Source organism: Eumetopias jubatus, unplaced genomic scaffold (assembly GCF_037043125.1).
Source record: "Eumetopias jubatus isolate StellerSeaLion01/CBP00866 unplaced genomic scaffold, mEumJub1_p1.0 scaffold_6, whole genome shotgun sequence".
NCBI lineage: Eukaryota > Metazoa > Chordata > Mammalia > Carnivora > Otariidae > Eumetopias > Eumetopias jubatus.
The window spans coordinates 45,432,633-45,460,530 of NW_028274812.1; the positions used below are offsets into that span (position 1 = coordinate 45,432,633).

Sequence of the window (27,898 nt, forward strand, 5' to 3'; positions counted from 1 at the left end):
CATAATATGATCAGCAAAGCATTCTTTGTCACCCTTACCTCTTCAAAGTTTCCATTAATTGCATTGTCCAGGATGCACTGGCAGTGAGTTTTATACATCATTATGAGGGTATCAACCTATTTCAAGGAAGAAAACGCTTAACCAAAGAGTCCTTTCAACCCTGCCTTCATTTGTTTATGCATTCATTTGTTCATTCATTTATTTAGCATGCATTTTTTAAGCTCCTGTTATGTACCAGGCCTTGTGCTCAATGTCGAAGAATCAAAACCAAAGGCACAGTTCTATTTCCAGGAGCTTACTGCCTTGTGAAGGGAGAAAGTCACGCAAATAGACAATTACAATATAGTGTCATATGAACAATGAAAAAGGTGACTGTGCAGGGAGTTGTGGGCCAAAGCAATGTTGCATTTTTCTACCTAATAAGCAGATTACCTTTGATTGCGGAAATAAATGTAAAATGGTAAAATATATCACCTCTTCATACAGTAGAAATAAGTGAGTGCTTGGGTAGTGTGGCATAGCTGTGAGAAGTCAGCTAAAATCCAGCGCCCAGTTCCCCTGCACTACAGTGCACAGGATGCTTGGTCTCTGAACCCTAAGCTTTTTCTCTTTAAGTCGGGTATGAATAGTATATTACCCAGATTAAATAAGATATGATGCACATAGAGCAGTGCCTGGTACACAGTAAGATCTTACTAAATGTTACCTGAAATTAGTAATATCAAATGACTCGAAAGTTTACCCAAAGAAGATTTGAACGGTGAGAGTCTGTTATGAAGAGTCTCTGTTTCCATGTTACCACAGACATTTGGATAGCATAGATAAAAAGTTGTAAACATATTCTAAAATGGATTAGAACTAAATAGTATTTTAACAAACTAATAATATTCAAATTCAAATCTCATTATTTTATCAGCTAGAAATATGGCTACCTGTTGCTGGTTGTGTAGTCTAAGTGAACGAGAAGTTGGGCTTAGAGGTGACAGGTGTGAGCTTTGCCCATGGACTACCTGGATTTGAAAACCAGCTCCGATCTGCCACTTACTAGCTATATGATGTCAAGCAAGCCACATAACATTTGCGTGTTTTACATTCCTCATCTGGAAAACGGAGATGATAATAACAGTAAATTTCTAATACGGCTGTTATGAGGACTAAACAAATTAACACAAGCAAAGTGGTTGGAATAATCCATAATACATGTTAAGAGACTGACCGCTGGAGCTAATTTTATCCCAACAGTATCTAGGGTGATGATGGTGACAGGAGTGTCCTCTCCAGCCTTTATCCCAACAGCCTAGTGACAGCACACATCTTGTGGTTTAGCTCAAGGCTATATCACAGTGACGTGCAAATTGCTAATCTCCCTGCAAGGAGGTATGCTGATTATAGGACACCTCTAGCGGAATATGTCACCATTGATGGAACTGAGACATGTTCTATACTTTAGGCAATGATATCATATTTTTAGATAGGATGCCAAGGCATATTTTCAAAATTAAGGATAAGGACCATATGAAAGATAGAAAGGAATTCATAATTACTGTCAAAAATTAACCCTTTGATCCCTGAAACCTACTGAAGTACAAGTAAGCTTTTATCCTCACTAGTATTTCCATTTATGTGTGTCAAAATTCCTTTATACACATATCAGCAAAAGTTTTTAATCTTACTACTGGTACTACATTTGTTTATTTAACATTTACATAGTTTTAGGATAATAAATTTTTATTGTAGCATACTCTTATTTCTAAACTTAATTTTGCTCAATTTTCTGAGACTAGACACCACATTTATAGAGCGGGCAGGAGCAGAGGCAAGGTTTATCTTGAGAAAAGTTAGTGAGGGGGGTGGGGGGTGGCAATTGTCTTGAGTGACACCATGATGAGGCAGAAAGTGGCCCAACCAATCCCCACCTCACTGGGATCAACTTCTCACTGGAAAGTCCCATCCTTTCTGCTTCAAGAAAGAAGGTGGGTAAAGTGCTTAGCTTCAGCCCCACCCCTCTTGCTAGAAACTGACAAGTTACCTGGGGAACTTGGCTACTGGCTAAGAAGATGAAAAGCAAGGTCCAGCTGTCTTCAAGGGACAAAGAGGAGTGTTAGTCCCTGGTGCTCATGATGAGGACCACTGGGAATGAACTTAGAAACCAAGGGTTATTTAAGCATCCTGATACCTGGGTGAGAAATGATCTACAGACTAGTTTTTCAAGTTGACAAGTAAGGAATTCCTTGGAGACTAGCAGAGAAACTGAAATAAACTATTGGAACATGTCCTCACTTCTCTTTTTCTCTTTGTTGCTCTTCCCATCCCCCTCTCTCTCACCAGGAATATTTACACAGCAAACATCTTCATGGTATGTTTGCATGTAAGCCATTCTCTCCACAAAGGGGACCCAACAATGCCCTCCCCAGAGAACCATGTTCCCTGGACTGTCACTGATTTCCACAGGTTTCCCCACAGACTGCCACATGTTAACATGTACTGGAGATGTCTCAAATCTGAAGTCATAATATCACATAATATCTATAAGGTTAAAAAAATGAGACTTGCTTGGAATCAGCATCTGAGAATTATCTTCAATATTTTGCCTATTCTTTTTTTTAAGATTTTTTTTTATTCATTTTTAGAGAGAGAGACAGAGAGAGCATAAGCAGAGGGAGAAACAGAGGGAGAGGGAGAAGCAGACTCCCCACTGAGCCGGGAGCCTGACGTGGGGCTCAACGTGGGGCTCGATCCCAGGACTGGGAGATCATGACCTGAGCCAAAGGCAGACGCTTAACCATCTGAGCCACCCAGGCGCCCCTATTTTGCCTCTTCTTAACAGGAACAGTAAATCATCAGAATGGACCTTGGAAGTTACTGTGTATCTTTACTTATCTGTCAATAGATCTTTTTATCAATGTGTTATTTTTATTGCCAGTTTCCACAGAAAGCCCACTACTAAAGGAATCAGTTGGACGTTAGTTACTCATACTCCTCTTGAGGTGCTGTCTTTGCACCTCAAGAATATGAACTGACTTAACATATATTAAAGATATTTTCCTGGGGCGCCTGGGTGGCTCAGTCATTCAGCATCTGCCTTCGGCTCAGGTCATGGTCCCAGGGTCCTGGGATCGAGCCACACATTGGGCTCCCTGCTCCACGGGAAGCCTGCTTCTCCCTCTCCCACTCCCCCTGCCTGCGTTCCCTCTCTCCCTGTCTCTCTCTCTGTCAAATAAATAAATAAAATCTTTAAAAAAAAGATATTTTCCTTAAGGGGCACCTGGGTGACAGTTGGTTAAATGTCCAGCTCTTGGATTCCTCTCAGGTCATGATCTCAGGGTTGTGATATCAACCCTGGGACAGGCCTCACCCCTGGCTCCCCACTCAGTGCATAGTCTGCTTGAGATTTTCTCTCCCTCTCCCTTTGCCCCTTCCCCCTGCTCATGCACTTTCTCTCTCTCTAAAATAAGAAAATAAATCTTTTTTAAAAAGATATTTTCCTTAAGTACTAATGAAAAACTAACTTTGGTTTAAGAAGAATGTAGAAATCATTATACCCTGATTTAATACTACTAGCAGGAGCTATTAGTCATTCAATAGATACTTAGCAAATGACTTTAGAAGTTCAGAAATAGAAGAGGATTTGCTCTTAGATTTTATTATATAAACATTGAAAAGTCACATTGAGGATTATTTATAAACTGAATCCTATGAAACTGTTTCTTCCTTAACTTTCAAAAAAAATTGCAAATATATAAGGGAACACAGAATTTTCAAATGGAAAGGAACTTTTATCAACCTCTATACAGTCCTTGCATTCATCTAGGTATCTCTCCCTCAATGCTTGGAAAAAATTCTGTCCTAGAGAAATGTCTGATGACTATCTACTGAAACCATATGAAGCTAATCAAAAACATAAAGCTTATAATTAAAGAAATTGCATGTGATAGACACATTCTAGTATTTTCTTCCTCGATATTGAGTTTTAAATAAAAAATAATCTTTACTCTTTTGAGGTTTATTTTACAAACTTCTGATTACATACTATCATGGAGATGGTAAATAATTAATTGTAAAGTGTTTAATCAATGTTAGTAAACATTTTTCCCTCCTATAAATCAGTCAATTATGTGTGATTATGCAGATTTCTGACTGCTTCCTGCAAGTGCCATGAGATTCCCAGCAAATTGAGATATGGAAACAACATATCAGAAAATCAATAGAGAAGTATCTTTAATTGATACCTTGTCTTTAGAAATGCATCCTTGGTACACAAGGTGTTGAGCACTGGGGAATTCTGGAAGGAGTGTTCCAGTTTTTGAACTTAGTGAATATTTACGAGTGAAGCCACCCTATAATTGGAAAAATGAAAAGAAATAAATCATGATCAACTATTTGGTTCCAAAGTATATTTCTAATAAAATAGAAACCCACAATTTAAACAACTTTGCCTATTACTTTGGATTTTAGTTTTGAATATCTGTCAGTTGGCACAACTTTTAGAAATTTAATTTTAGTTCACATTCGTTAATGGCATAAATTTTGAAAGATCCACTTTTAGAACTGTTGAAATTATTTTAACTATAAGAGGATCAAGGATTGCCAAATCCATTTATGGATTACCAAATCCTTTATGGATTAAGTAAACAAGATGATAAGAAGTTAACCAATTTATGTAGTCTCAGAAATAATTAGTGGTAGAATTGTGAATGGAGTCTAAGTCTTCTGATTCCCAAATTAGTACCCTGGACTTTCTCACCTCAACCTTCCCCCACCCTAAATTTAGTTATGTGTTTTTCTTTTGAATCCCTTGGCAGGGGGGAAGTACACCTCTGGTAGTTTTCAGAAAATTAGAAAAAGTGACAAACGACAAAAATATATAATGTTGCAGGATTGACATACCTGCAAAAAATCCACACAGAAAGGGAGAATGCATATTTGTGACAGAACCAGAGCCTCAGCAAATCAGTCTCCCCAGGTCATAACTGCTCGTTCCTGCCCCTCAAATAAAATTTTAACAAACTGATCTCTAATCAAATGTTTGAGCAAAGAATGAAATTGTGACTATGGTTAAGGAAGTAAGGTATTCCTGGCAAGGACAAAATTTCATTCTTTCTCATAGTTTTCCTATATTTTCTTCTAGAGTTTTTGTGTTTCTTTGTCTCTGTCATATTGAACATTTAATACTTATATAAGTTGGGTTCCTACCCTGCTTTATCATTCCCAACCTTTGTAGACTTGCAGACTTACATGCTAAATCCGGGAGAAGTTGGGAGGACTTCTCAGTCCTTAAAGCAGATATTTTAGATATTTTGATTTCTTATTGACTGATTTGATATAAACTTTCTAAAGATTTTGTATTAAAAGTGCAGTAGAAATATATTTCTTTCAGGTTAGGTTTTAGTTTTCATCCTTGCTACCCTCCATTTTCAAGTATGGATAGAGAAGGCCTATCCTGATTAAATAATTTTTAAGAAATTAATAAAGAACTACTACATACATGATTAACTATCATGAACTAATATATTAGCACAGTTTATCCCAATCCACTCTATTTAATTAGTCTTAATAATTCAAGATATGCACTCAAATTCTAATTTTAGGAAAGTTTACACCTTTTTCATATACCTTTTCTCATGGGTGGAAAATCATGTTTATTTGTCCCAAGAAGTAATTTAGTGAAATTGGAAGAGAGACAGAAACAGAAACCAAAAAAAATGTCAATACATAGCGTTGTGTTAAATCTGTTAGGAATAAGAGAATATTCTCATTTCCATTAGCAACTATAATTAATAATCAAAATCTTACCGCAAAGGGGGGGGAAACAGGTTCAGAAGATTTTTAATAGGTGAGTTTTATCAAGCATTCAGGAAACAGATATTTTCAAACTTAAAAGATTTTTTTCAGATAGTGGAAAAGAAGAACCTTGTCCCAGTTCATTTGAAAACTTTTATGACAAAGGTGGACAAGGACAGAAAAAGAGAGAAAAATCATAGGCCAATCTTGGTTATTATCATACTTGAAACAGTACCAAACAAAACATTAGCAAACCAAAGCTAGCAGTCTATTAAGAATGATCATAACCAAGTTAGGCTTTAACTCACCACATTGACATAAGAAAAAAAGGGGAGTGGAGAATACCATATATAATCATCTCAATTGATACAGAAAAAGCATTTGTTAAAAATCCAACTACTATTCACTTCTCTCTCTCTCTCTGCCTATCTATGCTAGAAAAGAAGAAAATTTCCTTAATCATTCAATAATCAAAATATTAAAAAAATCAAAATAATCTATCAAAAATCCATAGCAAATATCATACTCAATTGTAAAATACTATAAATGTTCTCTTAAAAATCACAAATGAGATAAAGTTGCCTACTCTACCCTCTTTTGTTCAACAGTTAATAGCCAGAGCAGTAAGGCCAGAAAAAAGTAATGAAAGAGTAAGTATTAAAAGGGAAGAAAAAAAACTATCATTATTTGCAACTGATTCAGTTGATTACATTAAAACTAAAAACAAACTGCACAGAAATTTTTACAATTAACAACAGGGATTTTTTTTAGCAATGATGCTGGATACAAGATCAATGAAAAAATCAGTTGACTTCTACCAAAGAACAAACATTGAAAACATGCAATAAAAGAGACATATAGTAACAAATATTAGAAGATGCCTAGGAACAAGTCTAACAAAAGAAAAGCAAAATATTTATAAGAAAATGATTAAACTGGGGCACCTGGGTGACTCAGTCAGTTTAGTGTCTGAACTCTTGATTTCAACTTGGGTCATGATCTCAGGTTTGTGAGATCAAGCCCCATATTGGGCTCCATGCTGGGCATGGAGTCTACTTGAGATTCTCTCTCTCCCTCTTCCTCTGTCCCTCCCCCCTGCTCACCCTCTCTCCCCTTTTCTAAAAAAAAAAAAAAGAAAAGAAAATGATTAAACTTTATCAAAAGATATTAAATTATGAATAATAAGATTCAATGTTGTGGAAATGTCACAGATTGATCTATTTCTTCAATGTAATTCCAATCAAATCCCATCAGGGTTTTCTGTGAAAATTAATAAGTTGATTCTAAAATGTGTGTAGAAATGCAAAAGACCAAGAATAGACACAACACTTGTGATAAAGATGAACCAGCAAAAAGAAAACTGGAAAAATTCATAAATTTGTGGAAATTAAATATACTCTTAAACAACCAATAGATCAAAGGAGAAATCACAAGAGAAAAGAGATAATGCTTAGAGATGAATGAAAGTAGAAATATGACACATCAAAATTACAGGATGCAGTAAAAGTGGTGCTACAGGGGAAATTTATAGCTATAAATGCTTACATTAAAACACAAGAAAGATCTCAAGTCAATAATCTAAATGAACAACTTAAGGAACTAAGAAAAGAACAAATTAAACCCAAAGTGGGCAGAAGAAAGGAAATAAAGATCAGAGCAGAGATAAATGAAATAGAGAATACACAAACAATAAAGAAAATCAATGAAACAAAAGGTTAGTTCTTTAAGGTCAAAATTGACAAACCCATAAGTAGATTGACTTAAAAAAATAATAAAGAAGATTCAAAGGACTAAAGTAAAAAATAAAAAACTACTGATTCCACTGAGAAAGGACTTTAAGAGAGTACATGAACAACTGTACATCAACAAGTTGGATAACCTAGATGAAATGGATAAATTCCTAGAAACACAAATTCAACCAAGGTGGAATCATAAAGAAAGAGAATATCAGAATCAGTCTATAACCAGTAAGGAAATTGAATCAGTAATCAAAAATCTGACAAAGAAAGGCTCTGATCCTCATGACTTCACTAGTGAATTATACCAAACATATAAAGAAGAAATAACATCAGTCTTTTTTGAAGTTTTCCCAAAAATTGAGGAAGAGGGAATACTTTCTAACTCATTCTATGAGGCCAACATTATCTTGATACCAAAGTCAGACAATGACACCACAAGAAAAAATAAATAAATAAAGCTCATGAACATTCATGCATAAATCCTCAGCAAAATACTAAGTGAACTCAGCAACATATTAAAAGGGATATACCCTATGACCAAGTGAGATTTACTCCTTGAATGCAAAGATGGTATGACACACAAAAATTAATCAGTGTCATATACCACCTTAACAGATTAAAGGGGAAAAAAACACATGATTATTTCAATTGATGAATTTGACAAAGTTTGACACACTTTTATAGTAATAATAAACAAACTAGGAATACAAGTAAAGTACCTCAATGTAATAAAAGCCATATGAAAAGCCCATAGCAAACATCATATTCAATGGTGAAAGACTGAAAGTATTTCTTTTAAGATCAGAAACAGAGCAATGCTCATTTTCAGCACTTCTATTCAACATAGTGCTTCAAGTCCTAGCCAGAGCAGTTAAGTAAGAAAAAGAAATAAAATGCATCCAAATTGGAAAGAGAGAAGTAAAATTATCTCTGTTTTCAGATGATATGATCTTATATATAGGAAACCATAGGGATTCCACAAAAAAAACAAAAACCCAACCCTATTAGAAATAATAAATGAATTTAGCAAAGTAACAGGATACAGTCAAAATGAAAAAATCTGAAAAGAATGAAGAAAACAATTTTATTTATAATAGCATCAAAAAGAATAAAATACATGGGTATTCACTTAACCAAGAAGATGAAAGACTTGTATAATGGAAATTACAAAATAATGTTCAAAGAAATTAAAACATAAGTGGAAAGACATCTTATGTTCATGAATTGGAAAATTTATTGTTAAGATGTCAATAGTACCCAAAGCAACTCATGGATTCAATGCAAAATCCCAACGATGGTTTTTGCAAAAATAGAAAAATATATCCTAAAATTCACATGGAGCCCAAGAGACCCCAAATAGTAAAAATAATCCTGAAAAAAAGAACTAAGTTGGAGAATTAACACTTCCTGATTTAAAAACTTACTACAAAGCTACAATAATCAAAAGAAACTAGAGCTGACACAAAGACAGACATATAGGTCAGTAGAACAAAATAGAACACCGAGAAATAAACCCTCACAAAAACTGCCAAATGATTTTTTTAAAGATTTTATTTATTTATTTGAGAGAGAGAGAATGAGAGAGAGAGAGAGAGAGCACACATGAGAGGGGGGAGGGTCAGAGGGAGAAGCAGATTCCCTGCTGAGCAGGGAGCCCAATGCAGGACTCGATCCTGGAACTCCAGGATCATGACCTGAGCTGAAGGCAGTCGCTTAACCAACTGAGCCACCCAGGCATCCCTGCCAAATGATTTTTGACAAGGGTGCCAACAACATTCAATAAGGAAAGGACAGTCTTTTCAACAAACGGTGCTAGAAAAACTGGATATTCACATGTAAAAGAATGGAGATAGGCCTTTACTTAATACCGTGTAAAAAATTAACTCAAAGTGAATCAAATACCTAAAATATCAGACCTAAACTATACAACTCTTAGAAGAAAAGACAGGGCAAAATCATCATAACATTAGATTTAGCAATGATTTCTTAGATATGACAAGAAAAACAAAAATAGACAAACTGGACTTCATAAAATTAAAAACTTCATAAAATTAAAAACTTTTGTGCATCAAAGAACACTCAACCGAGTAAAAAAGGCAATCAATGCAATAGGAGAAGGTATTCTCAAATCATATATCTGATATGGGATTAATATGCAGGACATATAAAGAACCTGTAAAACTTAACGACAAAACAAGCAACCTGCTTCAAAAATGGACAAAAGACTTAAATTGACATTTCTTTAAATAGGATATACATTAATCAACAAGCGCATGAAATGGTATTCAACATTACTAATCATCAGGGAAATGTAAATCAAAGCCACAAGGAGATACCTCTTCACCCTCATTAGGACGACCAGTATTAAAAAAAAAAAAACAGAAAATAAAAAATGTTGATGAGGCCATGTATGATTATGTACTGTTGGTAGGAATGTAAAATGGTATAGTTGTTGTATAAAGCAGTATGGTGGTTCCTCAGGAATTAAATAAGGAATTAGTATATGATGCAGTTATTCTTCTTTTGGGTATACATCCAAAAGAATTGAAAGTAGGGTCTCAAAGAGATATTAGTAACCTATGTTCATAGCAGCATTATTCAATCCAAGTGTCCATTGACAGATGAATAAATAAGCAAAATGTTGTCTATACATGCAATGGAATATTACTCAGCCTTCAAAAAGAGGGAGATTCTAACATATGCTACAACATGAATGAACCTTGAGGACATGATGCTAAGTCATGTCCCATAAGCCAGTCCCAAAAAGACAAACACTATGTGATTACACATATACGAGGTACCTAGAGTAGTCACAATCATAGAGACAGAAAGTAGAATGGTAGTTTTCAAGGGCTGGGGGAAAAGGGGAGGGAGGAGTTATTGTTTAATGAGCATAGTGTTTCAGTTTTGCAAGATTAAAAGTTCTGGAGATGGATGGTGGTGATGATTACATAACAATATAAATGTATTTAATACCACTGAACTGTGTACTTAAAAATGATTAAGATAGTCAATTTTGTTATGTATATTTTACCACCACAAAAAAAAAATTGAAAACATTGCAGATGAAATAAGGACTTAAGTGTTAAGAGTAACTTTCTACTTTTAGAAGAATATATAGAAAATATTTTAGGATCTGGAATATACACAGATTTTTAAAAACAAGATACAAACAAACACTAATCATAAAATTAGAAATTATCTTCATTGAAAGACACTATAGAATGTTGAGCCATGCCACCAACAGGGTGAAGTTATTTACAACACATAACCTATAGGATATTAGTAACTAGAATATTAAAGAACTCCTAAGAATCATATTTTTAAAATAGAAAAATTATGTGATCTGAGCAAATATTTCAAAGAAAAGAATTGACCATTAAAAATAAAAAAATGCAAGCTTATATTTTTGATGCAGTTATTAAAACAATTTTCTAATGAAAATCACAGGTACCATTTTACACCCATTGGACTGGCAAGAACTAAAATATCATTCAAGGCCAAGTATCAGTGAGAATGTGGAACAAAAGGAACGCTTACATGCAGTTGGACAGACATAAATTAATACAAAAATTTTGGAAAACTGCTTAATCTTAACCAGTAAAGTTATACATTAAGCATATCCTAGAACCTGGAATTCCATTTCTGTACCTGTTCATAGAATGTTCATAGCAATATTGTTTTTCAGGCAAAAAAATAAAATCCACCAACAATGGAATAAATAAATGCATTGTGATAATTTCATACAGTGGAATATTATACAGCAGTACAAATAAAGGTATTAAAACTACATGTACATCAACATTGATGAATCACAAAATCTAATGCTGAAAAAAATGAATCCATTCTATGTAGGGGAAATAAATACATTGGCAATAATAAATAATACATAGAACTATCCACCACTTTTAAGTATACAGTTCAGTGGTATTAAGTACATTAATATTGTGTAGCCATGGACCACATTGTTTAGGTATATATTCATAAGTGATCAACTTTAAGGAAAAACAAAGGAGTGATTAACACCAAATTGTGGAAACAGTAACTTTTTGTAAGGAGGGAGGGAGAAGTGATTGGGGTGGGAGCACAGAGAGGACTTCTCTCTGTTAAGCTACGGGGTAAGTCTTGAGTTTTTATCTTATGGCTATTTTAAAAGTGTGTGTGTGTGTGTGTGTGTGTTAAACAATACACTTCCCAATAAAAAATGTTAGAGTGCTAAGGAAACACACTATTAAAGAACAAAGTATATTATATGTCTTTTATTTAAGTATCTATTTAAAACTCTCATCTTGATAAAGAGTAGTTTTGTGTCCTAGCAGCTAGCAACATGTGGAACATCAACATGAGGCAAAAATGCCCAAGGAAGAATTTTAAAAATTAAATATGTTGGATATGTTAACAATGGTGTGCAAAGTTGGTATAAATCAAATAATAATATGCTGTCTAGAACATGTAGCACAAAAAGAAAGGAACGATTAATAAGCTGGGAAAAAAGTAAAGCATGATCATTTTAATTACACTTAATATGTTTGCTATTTTAATTGCACTAAAATTAGTGCCAGGTCATAGGCCAGTTACAGAGGTCTGGGGTGTGTGTTGAGTGGGGGAGGGTTCCCCTCATCTGATGACTTCAGTACTCTTGGGTAAACTATTAAAAATCTTATGTCCAAAAGAAAACAAGAAGAAACCTACAGAAAAGAAACAATATGATTAGAAGGCAAGAGGGTCTGATTTATGAGGAAAGATTAAAGGCTTTAAGCAGCACAGTTTGACTAAGTGATGACTAAAAGAGAGCATGATAACACTCTGCAAATATTTGCAAAGCATATACCAAGGAGGGAGGATTTGTTATTTATCTTGGTGCAAAGTTGTTAAACTGGCCATGAATGGTTGATGTTAAGGAGAAGGAAATTCAGGCTATCAGGGAAACTTCCTGGTTGAAATGTACAAAGTCAAGGGCTGACTCCCTAAGAAATAATAGCAACTTCCCTACTGGAGCTTAGTTAAAACAAAATTTGGCTTACACTAACAGATTCACAGGAAAAAAAAAAAAGGCTTTCTTTGATCAGGGCAAAGTTTTGAGACTAGGCTTTGTTAGTTTTATTCCTGAGGATTAAAAGAAACATTCTCTGAGACATTTCTGAAATTTGAACCACTGCATTTGTGAATAAAAATTAAAAATAATTTAAAATAATCAAAATTCATACCACTAACTGATAATTACTCTTAGAATCCTCTTCCTGTCTTTCTGTTTTGCTTCTTGTGTTTCCATTGTTTGCTTTTATATTAGGAATGATTTAAAACTTTAAAAAGCTGTAGATAAAAAGTAATAAATAGCCACGTACTAACCAACCTGACTGAGACATTACACATTTGGAAATATGAAATCAGCTTCTGTAGCCTTCCCTAATCTTATACCCTTCATTCCCCACAAGAAATAATGTTCTTCATTTAGTTTATATCATTCCTATTTAAACCTCTAAAAGTTTACCTCATCTGTAAATACTCTTAAGCAATATAAACTATTGCTTTAAAACCGGTACCATACAGTATGTATCCTACATTCAGTGAGGCTTTTTTTTTCCACCCAACTGTAGAGGTTTTTGAGATGAGTCTAATTTGATTCTTAAAGCTATAGCACATTCATTTCCAAAGCCCTGTAATATCACCTTGTATAAATATATTAAAATTTATTCTCTCACTATATCTATAACAGACATTTATTTACCAGCCTTCTGAGATCACAAACAACACTCCGGTTTGCCAGCTTGTGCAGTGTGAAGGTTTCTGCAGGAATGTGGTCATAAGGTCTGTGCACCTTCACCTTTACCAGTGACTGCCCCTCCTACTGTTCCTGAGACTTCCTTTGCTCCACACTTGTAGCAACGCTTCTTTTCAGGCTTTTTAACTGCTGTTATTCCAGTAATAGTGAAATGATTATTCATTATGGTTTTAAGTTGCATTTCCCTGATTAAAATTTCCCTGATTAAGCTGAGCCCTTTTCATATGTTTATGGGCAAGAATGGTATTCAAAATATTTGTTGACCATATGTTATGAAACCTGGTCAGTCAGAAGGGGCGCCATGAACACCAATACTATTTCTGGTTATTCTTTCTCTTCTTGTGTGTATTCCATGTTCATATAGCATGTTATATTTCTATTGGGTTGTCTTTTTATCAGGGAGTTGAATATTTTACATGTTCTAAAACAGTGCTGTCTGACAGAACTTTCTGTGATGATGAAAATGTTCTATGTCTGCACCGTCCAATACCATATGTGGTTATTATGGACTTGAAATGTGGCTAATGTGACAGAGAAACTGAATATTTTATGTAATTAATAGATACATGGGGCTAGTAGCTACTATATTGCACAGCAGAGTTATACATATTAATCCTGTCACCCATCTATGACATATAAATATCCAATTTTATTGACATATTTGAAGCCATATATACATATATTTGCTTTGTGTCCTCTTTTCTTCCTAACATTTTTCCATGTCATTAAAAGAGACTCTTACTAAATGAAATAATATTCAGTCCCATAAAAGTCCTATAAATGATGCAACCATTCCTTAATTAGTAGTAATTTAGGTTGCACAATTTTTCACAATAGCCAATTACAATTTTTGCATAATATTTTGTAAGCATTTTCTGTTACTTCTTTATGTGAGATTCATACAAACGTGAACCTGTGGGAGAAAGAGTATGAGCACTTTAAAGACTTGATACAGACCTTCCAACTATTTTCCAGGGAGTTTGTTCAGTGGTCACCAGAAGGATATGAAAGAGCTTATCTCACCAGACCTTCACCACCATCATAATAATTTCTTAATATTTGATAATTATATAATTTTAAAGGTTATTTATTTTTTGCTTATTTGGCAATCCATCTTTTCATGCATTTATTGGCCTTTTCTTCCTTATGTGTATTTTCTAGTCATGTCTTTTATTCTTTCTTGTTGTCTTCGTATTTTTCTATAAATTGATAAGATTTCCTTATTAGTAGAAATATTATCCCATTGTCATATTTGCTGACAATATTTTCTCCAGTTTTTCTTTTGACTTCAAATTTTATATATGATGCTTCTGATACAAAGTAGTTTTCAATTTCTCCCTTCTATATTTTTCCTTTGAAATTTCTTGTTTTCGCCTTAGAAAATCATTCCTTATCCAGAAATGAAGTAGATACAAATGTTCCCTTCTAAGTATTGTTTTTATATTCAATAATTTATATGAAATTCATACAAGGCATGAGGTATAAACATTTTTTCCAAACTAGTCCATTTTTCTAACATTATATGATGAAGAATTTTATTTATTTATTTGGTACTATTCTTCCTCCAAAAAGGACTTAAGACGATTCATTCACTGAAAAAAATTTTTTTTTTCCTCCATTGGTTGTAATGTCTCTTTGGTCATACCTTAAATTCTTATGTATACTAGGGTCTTTTTTCGGGTATCTAATCTCTGTTGTAGATTTGTTCCACCTACAGTTGAGTCTGTATCATAGTGTCATAATATTTTGATATCTGCCAGACAGGTCCCTTTTGGCTACTCTTGTTTACATTTCTCTTAACTATTACTTTCTGTATATTGTTCTACATCGAGTCTACAGCCATTTTAATCATTTCCAAAAATTAATTACCCACTCAAAATTTTACTGGGGTATTTTATGTCAAAATTAATATAGGAAGAATTGGTACATTTATAATAGCTAGCATAGCTACCCAGGTATATGGTATGTCTTTTCACTTAAAATTTCCATTTAAAATTAAAAGTTTCTGCACAGTGAAGGAAACAATCAACAAAACTAAACATTAACCTACTGAATGGGAGAAGATATTTGCAAATAACATATCCGATAAAGGGTCAGTATCCAAAATGTATAAAGAACTGATACAATTCAATATCCAAAAAACAAATAATCCAATTTAAAACTGGGAGAAGACATGAACAGTCATTTCTCCAAAGAAGACATACAGATGGCCAACAGACACATGAAAAGATGCTCAACATCTCTCATCCTCAGGGAAATGCAAATCAAAACTACAATGAGATATCACCTCACACTTATCGGAATGGCTAAAAATCAACAACACAAGAAACAACAAGTATTGGCGAGGATCTGGAGGGAAAAAAAAAACCCTTTGCATTGTTGGTAGCAAAGCAAGCTGGTGCCGCCACTGGAAAACTGTATGGAGGTTCCTCAAAAAATTACAAATAGAGCTACCTTACTATCCAGGAATTGCAGTACTGAGTATTTACCCTAAAAATACAAAAACAGTAATTCAAAGGGATACATGCACCTTTATTTACAATAGCCAAACTATGAAAACAACCAGTGTTCATCAATAGATGAATGGATAAAGAAGATGTGATATATATATTCTTTTATGTATATATATATATGTATATATATAAGAATATTATTCAGCCATTAAAAAAGAATGAAGTCTTGCCATTTACAACAGCATGGATAGAGCTAGAGAGCATAATGCTGAGTGAAATAAGTCAGTCAGAGAAAGACAAATACCATGTGATCTCACTCTTCTGTGGAATTTAACAAAACAAACGAGCAAAGGAACAAAAAGGAGAGAGAGACAAACCAAGAAACAGACTCTTAACTATAGAGAGCAAACTGATGGTTACCAGCCGGGAGGTAGATGGGAGGAGGGGCGAACTAGGGGAGGGGGATTAAAGAGTACACTTACCATGATAAAAAGAAAAAAGTTTAAAAAAATAAATAAATAAGATTTTCTTTTATGCCTGCATTTTTTTCAAATAGGTAATATGCTTCTGTTATTATGGTTGCTCCTAAATATTTTGCATTTCTGCTGGTTCCTGAAATTTAGTATTATAATGCCCTACGTTTCTTGTTTTTCAGACACTGTTCCCACCTCTCTAGTTGGGAATCTGTGAGAAAATTAAGTCCTACAGAAAAAGATTTGAATGACCACTTTCAGAATTTTCCAAAGGATGGCACTTAGCCAGTACCATTCTATATGCCTGAAAGAGCTTGTTCCTTACGAACCTACAATCCTTACATACAATGTAAGTCCCTTGGGCTACATCTCTGTGGGCATCCTGATTGAGAAGAACTAGTACTTTCTTTAAGCTCTTCAAACTCTTTTCTTTCCCCATGACTTTTACTCACTGCAGATGACTTAACTGACTAATAATACCACAGAGAGAAATATAAAACCACTGAACTACCTTAATTTCCTGCCACAAAATCTACAAATCTACTTGCAGTTGAACTTAACCCTCTCCTCTTTCCTGTTTTAAGGAGAGAAGTGTTCCTTCTCTCTAGAGCCACTTCCTCCACTCTGAAGCTCTTCCCTGTGTACCCCTTTGGTGACTCTGTGCTCTCTGCTTTCCCTTCTCTTTTATATCTTTAGTCTCTACTCTTCACTGGATCTGTTTTACCAACATTAGAACGATAGTTTAATCATCCTTCAAAACTAAATTTCAAGTCCTCCCCCATCACCCTCAACTTGACTAAATTTTCTACATTCACTGACACTTCCCACTCATTTCACAAACCAATCAAACCCCAGCTCTCCCCTGAAAAGTTTCTTCCTAAAGTCATTAATTCTCTCCACTCAACCGATTCCATAGACCTTTTTCAGCCTTTATCTTGATGACCTTTTAGTGCCATTTTAGAGCAGTAACCATTCCCTTTTTTTTTGAAAGCATTCTTTTCTCTTGCTTCTGTGCCACCAAATTCCCCTCCCTCTCTTCTTACCTCTTTGGGTTCTCCTCAGTTATCTCACTGATCCTTATCTTTCTTCCCCACTTTTCACAACTCTTTTCTCATAGCTTCTGTTATCATTTAGTTTTTTTCCCTAGACAGTTTTATCCATTACCATGGCTTCAATCCCCATCGAAGTAAATGTCTCGCTAAGTCCTCTGTTCCAGTCACATATATCCAGCTGCTCACTTCAAGTCTATACAGGATATTTCACAAGCACATCAAATATGATGAGTCCCAAATTGACCTCATTATCTTTCAATTCTTTCTACCTGCTTCTTTTCCAATGTTTCCTAGCTAAAATTCTCTCCATCCCTAGAGCTATTATCCTGGTCCAGAAATTCTCTCATCCAAACATATCCATATACCTATAACATGACGCTCCTCTTGCTTGCCTTCCCCATGCCAGTGGTTGACATTTGGGAACCTCAGAGACATTTTTGGTTGTCACAAGGGGGAGGGTGTGGAATCTGGTGAATAGAAACCAGAGACACTGTGATGTGGCTAAACATCCTGCAATGCACAGGACACCCCCCACAACACAGAATTATATCGCCCAAAATGTCAGTAATACCAAGTCTGAGAAACCTTAACCTATACACGGCTACATCTATTTCATCCACTGTTCCTCTCTTCCCCAACTCCACGCCGCCAAACTCCCACTTATTCTCGGTTCTTTCCTTAAATGTCACTTCCTATGAGAAATGTCCTTAACCACTTCAACTAGGTTAACACCCATGACACCCTTCATAATTACATATGATGACTTTTAAAGACATATTTTCCTGCTACACTGTAAAAGAGCAAATCTATCCATTCACTATTTGTCCCCTAGTACCTGTAACTCCATATACCTATTGATTAATATCTTGCCCATGAGTTTTAAAAAATAGAACTTTATTCAGAATTTTTAAAAAAGCAAATACAACTCTTGTAAATTAGCAATGTTAACACCTATTTTCCCCACCTCACAGTTATTAATGTTCAAATGAACTGAAGTATATGTAGGTTTACACTGAAAGTCTCACGTCCTGAGCAAACTGATGGTTGATCACCTCAGGTACAAAATAATTTTTTAAAATTTCAACTTTGTTAAACAAAATTCTATTATTGTTTTTAAAAGTATTTAGAGTAGTTCTGAGCCTTTAGAAAGTCCTCGTGTTCATTTCTATAATCATCACAATAACGATACTCTAAAATTGTTTCTGGTGTCTTTGGAAATGTAGGCTGTGTAGGCTAACAAAAATACTTTATTTTAAATTTATTAACAAAATCTATACCTGAATTTGTAGTGGGCTCTTCTAAGGAGGAAACAGTACACTTGAGAAACATTTTTTCTTTTCTTCTGTAAAGTGAGCCTTGCCGAACACATGTTGTAACAGCTGATGGCTCACTGGTACCACCAGCCTCATCAAAGTGGTAGAAAGAACACCTGAGAGAAATTACTTAAATTCCCTATTGACATAAACTTCAGTCAACTGAAGTGTATTTCTAAGTCAATATTTTTGCACTTTCGCAATTGTTTATCTAATAAAGAGCTATTATTTCATTGATAAAAAAAGCAATCTAGAGGATTTTATTATGTAATTAGCCATTAACTGTATTAAAAGCACTGGTGGGAAGAAACTGGTCATTTCAAAGGGTTGGGGGCTTTATATTATTTCTTAAGATAATATGCTTGCATCATTTCACCAAACTAATGGGGTTACAATTTACCTCAGGTCCAGATTTACCACACAACACATTGTCCTGTGCCCTTAGTTCTGTGGCACCTCTTTTTAATGATTAGATAACTTGAGGATAATGAAGGCCTTATCGTGTGCCTAATTAGCCATGCAGTCCCTAATGGTAGTCTAACTCATTTAGATAAAGGCAGTTTGCTGATCTGTTCCTTGGTTGGGGGTGGAGAGGGGAGTCTAGGGAGAAAGTGTGTGAGTGCGTGTGTGTGCTAGAGACACGTACCCTTTCTCCCTAGCTCCCACCTCCGCCATCCACCCCATCTCCACATTGCAGAAGAGATCAGCAAACTGACCACACACACACACACACACACACACACACGCACACGCACGCACACGCACACACACCGCGGTTAAAACAAAAACAAACCACAGCATAACATCTGGGCTTCTTGATAACCATTAAAGGTTTTGTCTAAATGGGTATATTCCAAATACCAATTCCTTCCATATCCCCAGCTTTAGGCTTTCTGTTTATATTTAAATGGAAATTTCTTAGATCAGTAATGGTCTTTTTTTGCAATCTCTTAAGTATCTGATATTAGGTAAGAGTAATTGAAAAATTACCCTTCCTAGGCTAATTGGAAATTGTTCAGTAGGTCCATGTAAAGAAACATCAGTTGTCCCAAATCTAACTTAACTCTGTGTGAAGTTCTCATTCAACAGGCTCCTCATAAATTAACATTGATTTGTATATTTGCCAACGAGGATGGTTAGCACTTATTGTTCAGTTTGTAGTACATATTACGGCAGACACAAAATAGAAATGAAAACAATTCTTACCTCATTCTTCAGCTTGCTTCCAGAAAACCTTAAAAATCAGTACATTTTCCATTAGTTAAAATATAAATATACAGTTACAGCAATCAAGGAAATGCAGAGGACCCACAAAAGTGGTGACTTCATATCATGATTAGTGAAATAAAGCTGGAGAAATCGATTTGATTTTCAGAGACCCACACATCCTTCTCAACTTACTTAAAAGACAAGCTATTAAGGGAAAGTAAAATGAAGAATATTTAAGGAAGTCAGATAGGATCTGAGGCAAGCAAAGCACACTTGACAAGAAATATTCATTTTTGTTCCAGCCTGTACGTTCACTTTACAGTGAGTGTAGCCAGTAAGCTACCAGTATGTTCTTTACCATTTCTGAGTTCATCTTCGTATGACTCAGGTGACTAAAATGATTTTTTATACAAGTTACTTTACTTTTCAAATTAATTTATTCCTCTGCAAGCTCCGAGCAGATTACCATAAGGCAACCTCAGATGCAGATTTAATTATTCAGAGCTCCAGTATTTAAAAAATAATAATTGTATGGTGTCAATGGTTTTGTTGGATGTCACCCCACTTATTCGTGACCTCCCCTTGATAGCTAAGGGTAGATTAGAGAAGTGTGTTCTTTATAATTCATTTGTGTTTTTCCTTTCATACAGACTCAACCAGGTCAGTAGTTTTAACTCACTTAAGGTAAGCTGGTATTCAAAGTATGTATCATTAGAGATGATTTATAATAAACTTTTCATCTCTGTAAGGTGCTGATCAAGCACACGGATTTTTATTTTATTTTAGTTTTAGTAGGCTCCACACCCAATGTGGGGCTTGAACTCAGGACCCTGAGGCCAAGAGTCGCATGCTCTACCGACTGAGCCAGCCAGGCGCCCCAAGCACATCGATTTTTAAAGCAGCTTATCTCTTGGGAAAAAATACATTTTCTGCCTTTGTTTTATTGAATCCAGCCAGAAAACAGACTCAGTCTTATGAGTAAATACTAATTTAAAAGCAATTCCTTGATTTCTCCTTTTCATCTCTCTGGGATACCTTGTTCACTATTAATTTCTCATTAATGGTTGCAAATTATGTAAATTGCCCAGTAATCTAGACCACATCATTGTAAATGTCCATACAAAGTTGAAATTAAGGTCTGATGCTTTAAAGAAAACATTTCAATAAGCAAAATGAGAAAGTCTTTTACTCAATTGCTATTATGCATAGTTAAAGAAATACAGAGAACTTGTCTTGAAGAAAATAGAACTCTACCTTGTCAGGCCCTTTCCAGAATAAACGGAGTGGTAATAGGCACTGCTCTCTTTGATGCCAATCCCATAATAATGATACCTGGAGCAAGGACAGGAACCAGCTCTGTGTTAATGAAGGAGTTTTTTTCAAGGGGAAAAGGAAACTAAAGTATAGCTGAGGGACAGTGCAAGCAAGAACCCCTTGATCACCTTCTTTTCCTGATTTTTTTTTTTTCCGAGTAGCACCTTAATATGCTAAATTCCTTTGATGGTCATTAGTCCTACTTATGGTCATATTTCTGGCTCTAAGATTAAAAAAGGAGAGCTGCCTACCACCAATCCCCTACTAGCCCCTAAGATATTAGGTTTCAAAAACCAAAACATTTGTCAATGTAGGCATTTAAATGTAACCACTTAAATTTGTAAATGTCAGCACTGGCTCCAAGTATACAAGCATATATCTGCAAATTGCTGGTTCAATTTGCATATAGTCAATTGAACGAGAAAATATTAGTTTTCCTTTAGGGTATATTTATTGGCTGGAGAAAACAGTATGACATTGTATGAAGGAAGATATCAATATCATGCATAGGAATATGTATGAAGCATGTGATCTTTCAAAAATCACTTTCCTCATGAAGAATGAGAAGCCCAATTTACTGTCATCTTCACTTCAAACTTTTGTGCAACAATGAGGGAAAAATTATGTCATGAATCAATAGAAATATGGAACATGGAAAGTAACAGTGTTACAAATAATTTGTTATAAATGTGTCTATGGATCTTGAGCCACAGACAAGCATAGCATTTCATCAATTCTCAGGCTGTAGCTCATTCTCCTAAGCTGCAGACTTCTGACTTATGACATACCCAAGTACAAATGCTACAACTATTATACAAAAGCTCATCAGATAGTGGGGATTTAGGAAGAGTGGCCAACACCTGCCAACTTCTGCCTCCCCACCCCTAACGCATGCAGGCCCACCTGCTTGGTTACCCATTGTTTTCATTTGCATTCATCTAAAACCAGGCAAGGAATGAAATAAAAGTGAATAGGGGGTTTCCAGTGGAGTTCAGTGTAACCATCTTTAAAATTTCATTACTTAGCATCATCATCTGAGTTTAAAGTGGACAAGACAGTGCAGGATCTGTTTCAAGGCCCCTTTTCTGATCTAGCAATAAAGAAAAAGACTTGGCAGAGCAAGTTCACCCCTAAACATTTTCAAGGCCCAGGACAAGAGTACAAATGAAAGCTCACATACCATATATCTAAATATTTAAGTATAAATCAAGCTAACAAACTGCTCAATAAAATACCCCTGTTCTATCTTGACAATTTACCTCTCTAATGATCTGGTAGGTGGGTTTGAATTTAGAATTCTTCCACGTGTGAACATGGCAGCGGGAGAAGAGCCACCCTCAACCCTTCTCTTCCCAGGCCCTGCTCTTTTGTTCACTGTGAGGAGCCTCTCGTGAACACACAGCCTCCATGTCCAAGATCAATCCAACCGCCCAACCATCACCACCAAAGAGCTACGCTCTCTTGGTCACCTCTCAAATCTAGGTATACTGGTGGAGCCCAGCACCCTTCTCAGGATGGATGGGGGAAGAGTCCCACATAGGAGGGAGAAGGCAGGCCTGGGGCTATTTGGACAGAATTCTGGGGCCCCAGGGACCAGCAATGTGGGCTAGAAGGAGAACATGGTCTTTCACTGGACACATTCACTCAGGCTATGAACTTGTCTCCCAGGGAAGAGAACAGTAGGAGGAAGGCCAGCACAGAGCCTTTAAAGTGTGAGGCCCAGAGATGGGTTCTTTCCCATTAAGTTCTGAGGGCAAAGAAGTCACTTCTAATGACCCTCCTTGAGATGGAGAAGAAAAAGTGTTTAAATATGAAAACAAGAAATTACATATATTGTAATAAATGTTTTCAGAAAGAGCTGTTATATTTGAGAAACAATAAGGAAGGATGATCAAGGTAAATGCAGATATTTTATGATTGCTTCAGATCAGTGACAAGTTTTCAATACAAGGACAATGAGTAGTCTGTTAACCTGAACAGAGTAGGTTTATAACTGCTCCTGTTTTATAGTACAGAAAATACTCCTCTAGTGGATGTAGAATAAAGAGCCCCTAAGGTATATTGGAACAAAGGGGGAAACGAAGGAAAGATGAAAGTGATGGAAACTCCAAAATATGGACATGACATAAGTCTCCAATGAGTAACTAAAAGAAGAAAGCTTATTTAAGTCACAAAGAAGTCAACAAAAGCAGCAATATTAACAGAAATAGATAAGGGAAACACCTAAAAACCATGAAAAAAATGAGCAGATTCAGATGTTATTGGGCCAAGTATATTAGAATTAGTTAATGAGTCTAAGAGTCTGAAATAAGTACTAATATTTTCTTTTTTTAAGATTTTATTTATTTATTTGACAGAGAGACAGAGTGCACAAGTAGGTGGAGTGGCAGGCAGAGGGAGAGGGAGAAGCAGGCTCTCACTGAGCAGGGAGCCCGACGCAGGACTTGATCCCAGGACCCTGGGATTGTGACCTAAGCCAAAGGCAGACGCTTAATGGACTGAGCCACCCAGGTGCCCCAATATTAATATTTTCTTGATTAAATTTTGGAATAAAGATATCAGAGGGAATGTCTTTGTATTAGAAGAAATAAAGCAAGGGATGTTTGAGAACAAAGGGAATGATTACAATGGAAATATATTGTAATTTCATGTTCTCTGGCAAAGTTTTCCATTTATTCTATAGATGCTAGAGTTTAAATAATTATATTTTAGCCACTTGCTGAAGTAATATATGTTAAGCATTGCTTTGAAAGTTGATCATTTTCTTTTATTAGAACTTTGATCCTCTTGTTTCTCATCTATAATCCTTTTTTCAATATGCAGATATTATACCATGGTAAGGTGGTTTGTCATGCAGATTTGAGAAGAAATTACATTGTCTGGTGGTGGACAAAAATCACAGGACCAGTCAAAAGGATGAGCAGAGTTCAACAAACATTAGAAGGCATACTACATCCTGACGACTATGCTAGATGTCAATACAATGACAAAACAGACATGGAAAATCAGGTCAGGAAACGTGCCTCTGAATCATACCCTTGTTCATGGCATCCTGAGCCAGACCATTTGCCAGACATGCAACACTGACCACACTGACCAATACTAAGGCACATTTTACTTCCACTTTTTAAAATCACCTTATGGTCACTTTTTTAAGAAAACTGCAACATCCTTTAGGACTCAGTACTACTGACTAATATGAATTTGTAAATTTTTTTCATACTTACGACTTTAAGGAAAGGGTATTCTCATGACACAATTCATTTGTTCCTTATTTTTCTAAAATGACTGTATTACTTTGCCCCCCTCCTTTCCAATCATTAGGGAAAAACATCTTTAAAAAAACAGAAGTATGTAATGCTTCCAACTACATTCAGACTCAAGATTTTACATTTTACTGCCCCCCCCCGCCCCAACCCCAGCAAAAGAAAATCTTTTTAATTAACAATAATTGTGCCTCGGATAAACTTCATTGGCTACAATACTGCCACTGTGCAAAGCTAGAAAACCCTTTTAAAACAGTGTATTTTAAGGATTTTATTTATTTATTTTTGCAAGAGAGAGAGAGAGAGAGAGAGAGAGAGAGCGCACACGGGAGCCTAAGAACATGAGCAGGGGGGAGGAGCAGAGGGAGAAGCAGACTCCCCACTGAGCAGGGAGCTCACCACGGGACTCGATCCCAGCACCCTGGGACCATGACCTGAGCTGAAGGCAGACGCTTAACTGACTGAGCCACCCAGGCACCCTAAAATAGTGTATTTTATTCACAGGCCGAACGTAAATGACACTATCAACCCAGAAAGAACTGAGCACTCTTTGTTTCAACCGGCCATGTTGCCTCCATACTCAAGAAGCTATAATTTTATATCTTAATTTTGTTTGTAATTAGAAATTCTTAAGTGAAAATGTTTTGAATACGTTTGTGCTCAACAGAAACACTCCCTCTTCTAGCTCAGCATGAATCATATGAAGCAAGCATTGATAACTAACAGGAACCTGGATTTTTCATATTTGATAATCCATGTATAAACAAAGACTCCTTCTAGAATGTAAACTCCCTATAACGGGAAATCAATAAATATTTGTTGAAAAATAAATAACATGAAAAATGTTAGAAATAACAACGTGTCATAAAGAAAACTTTATAAACAGGAATTTTTCAATTAAGGCCACGCATCTAGTATCATATACTTAAATTTTTTAGCATAATTTTAAATTTGGTAGAGATTAAAGAATTTCTTGTCTAACATGATATAAGGAAATATACTAACTCCTTTAACCCTACCATGAGCACTGTATAAACTTATGTATTACTGTCACAATTACTTGCACTCCATAAATAACGTGTTTTCTCACCTCGGCACCCTTACTTGGTTGAGTTCTTCATTGAGAATGCCCTTCTTCCTTTCTGTCCTCGTTTCTTATGCTCAGGGCATAGCTTTAATGCATGAAGCTTGCCTGGTTTCTCAGACAAATCTAATCTCTCTGTCCTTTAAACTCCTCTCTTGGTCATTTATGCTATATAGCTTTATACCTCATACCACTGGTGTGTGTATACATGACTAACCTCTCCCACTAAACTATAAGGTTTAGAGGAAAGGAACTGGATCTTTTCCTTCATTGATTTCCTCCGTAGAAATTACTGTAGAAAAATCCTCACTTATTGGATTAATTAGATAAATTAGAAATTTAGACACTTGTAAAACACAAATTCCCTTAAAGCCAACAGTTTCAATAACTGCCTCGTAGCACTATGCATTCCCAGGTCACCAGTAAAATATTGGGGTCAAACAAGAGTTTTATAGCTAAACACAATGTATACAAGGGGCATGAAATCCGTATATTTAAGTAGAAAGACTGTTGCCAGGAATATAAATTTTAATATTTTGTAATGACCATTGTAATGCTTTAGCACTTACATATCTAGTTTCTTCTGGAACCAATAAAATTAATAATCTTTCCCCTTTAACCTTTCTTTTAGTCTACGCGATACATGTTATCACTTGAGTGATGATTTAATGTCTTTGAGAACAGACAAGAGATAATAAACGAGCAGCTCTGTCTTCCTAACAGCTAAAGGTAAACCTCATAAAACCAGGGAGAGTAATTTCATGCAAAGTATACATGGATTTTTCATCTCAAGCCCAACATTTTACAACATTATTTTACTGTTAATATATTCCCCTAAAATAAATCTTGCTAGGAAATATTTGCCAGAAATATTCTAGTACAACAAAGACATATGGTTGGTGGATATCAAATAAAAAATAAGGTCTGCATAAGTGAGCTAGCTAGTTATTTTCATTTATATACCACTACCCAATGTTGATTCTGTGGGTTACTCTGAATAAGGTTCCCAAACATTTCAGAGTTCTTTCTCTCTATATGATTCTTATCCATTTTTATTTTAAAATGATATGATAAGTGCTTAAAAATCCTGGGTATAACTAGCTAATTTCTCTCAGAAAATGTTTGCATAATAACAAGGATCTTTGTGATTATCTAACAAATTGTGTTCATTCATTAGTGTCAGTTATCCTCAGCCTTACATCAAATGACAGCTATCATTTATATTTTAGCACTAAAGAAGATTTGTTCATTAGTTTTTATGTCCACATTTTAAAGTGAACATGTTATAAAATATAAAAGATTTTTAACAGGACAAAGGAAATTATTGCTGCTCTTACTACTAAAATATTTACATTGTGTCTAACACTTTTCTTCACTTGCTGATAAACTTCTACTTGCCCCTATAGTTCTTCCTTTCTAGTTCAGTCCTTATATAGAATTCCTGAAACATATGTTTCCACTGAGCTAGTAGCCCTGATGTTAGTTTACACTGCACAAATGATCACTGATAAGGAAATGATGGGATTAAGCTGTTCAGGGACTTGTAATAACTTTACTATGATAAGAGCAGCTGCCGTATCAGTTTCATTAACCCACTAAATCACTACTAATAAATAAGATAATAGCTTTTGTCCATCATGTCTGAAACCCAAGATTCGACTGATCAAAGTCTACAAGAAATTAAAATGTAACTTCAAATCAAACAGTCTACCCTGTCTATGAAATCTACATGGTGGGTCTCCAACAGTGTTCTCCCTTATTCTTCTGAGCTATTCCGAGCAAGGGTGAGAAGCAGGTGCTTTTTCTTCACCACTCTATCCCCGGGGCCTCGTCAGCACCAGGACACTCAATAAAATGCTCATTAAATAAATGAATATTAACAGTGAAACTTTTTTGATAGCACGTACCCTATCCCCACTACTTGCACCTTAAAAACTCTTTAGCACCATGCTTTGTACGTTGATAAAAATATGAATGGATTGATTATTGATATAATCCATTCACAACTTGAAACAGGCAAAAATTACTTTTCATTAGATACTCTTTTGTGCCTATCTTATTTTGTTTCACTGTTACTTTTTCAAAATCCAAATTTGAAAATACTGCGCAGAAAAAAAAATCAGGTGTATATTTTGGCATTGGTAATAAATCAAAGGGAAGACAACAAAACCCTCAAAAGCCAAGTCAGTTTTTATCTTGGTATTGAGAATGTGCAGAGTCCGCCACTGGGGCTTCTTGGCAGGAGGGTATGGTGACAGTGAAGGAAGGGACAGAGAGTGAAGGAACAGAGAGCAGCGCTGTGTCCCTGTAAACTCACTGGCTTTGTCCCCAAGGCTCACTCAGGTTAGATGTTCTAGAGCCAGGCTTTCTGACCCCGGGTGTTAACCTTTAAAGACCTTTTTCCGGAACCATTGGCAGCAATGGCTTCTCAT

At 35.4% G+C, this 27,898-nt stretch overlaps 1 protein-coding gene and 1 pseudogene across 1 annotated transcript in view; both read right to left on the reverse strand.

The window, feature by feature from the left end:
- Positions 1-27,898, reverse strand: part of RFX6 (regulatory factor X6) — a 55,878-nt gene that overhangs the window by 17,291 nt on the left and 10,689 nt on the right. The window contains exons 5-8 of the mRNA XM_028117006.2: positions 21,057-21,134; positions 19,800-19,827; positions 4,230-4,337; positions 39-116 (exon numbers count right to left, since the gene is read on the reverse strand). Of these exons, the coding sequence (XP_027972807.1) occupies positions 39-116; positions 4,230-4,337; positions 19,800-19,827; positions 21,057-21,134 (292 nt within the window). The remainder of the gene's footprint in view (positions 1-38; positions 117-4,229; positions 4,338-19,799; positions 19,828-21,056; positions 21,135-27,898) is intronic.
- On the reverse strand, positions 24,537-24,618 carry LOC114219570 (U4 spliceosomal RNA; annotated as a pseudogene).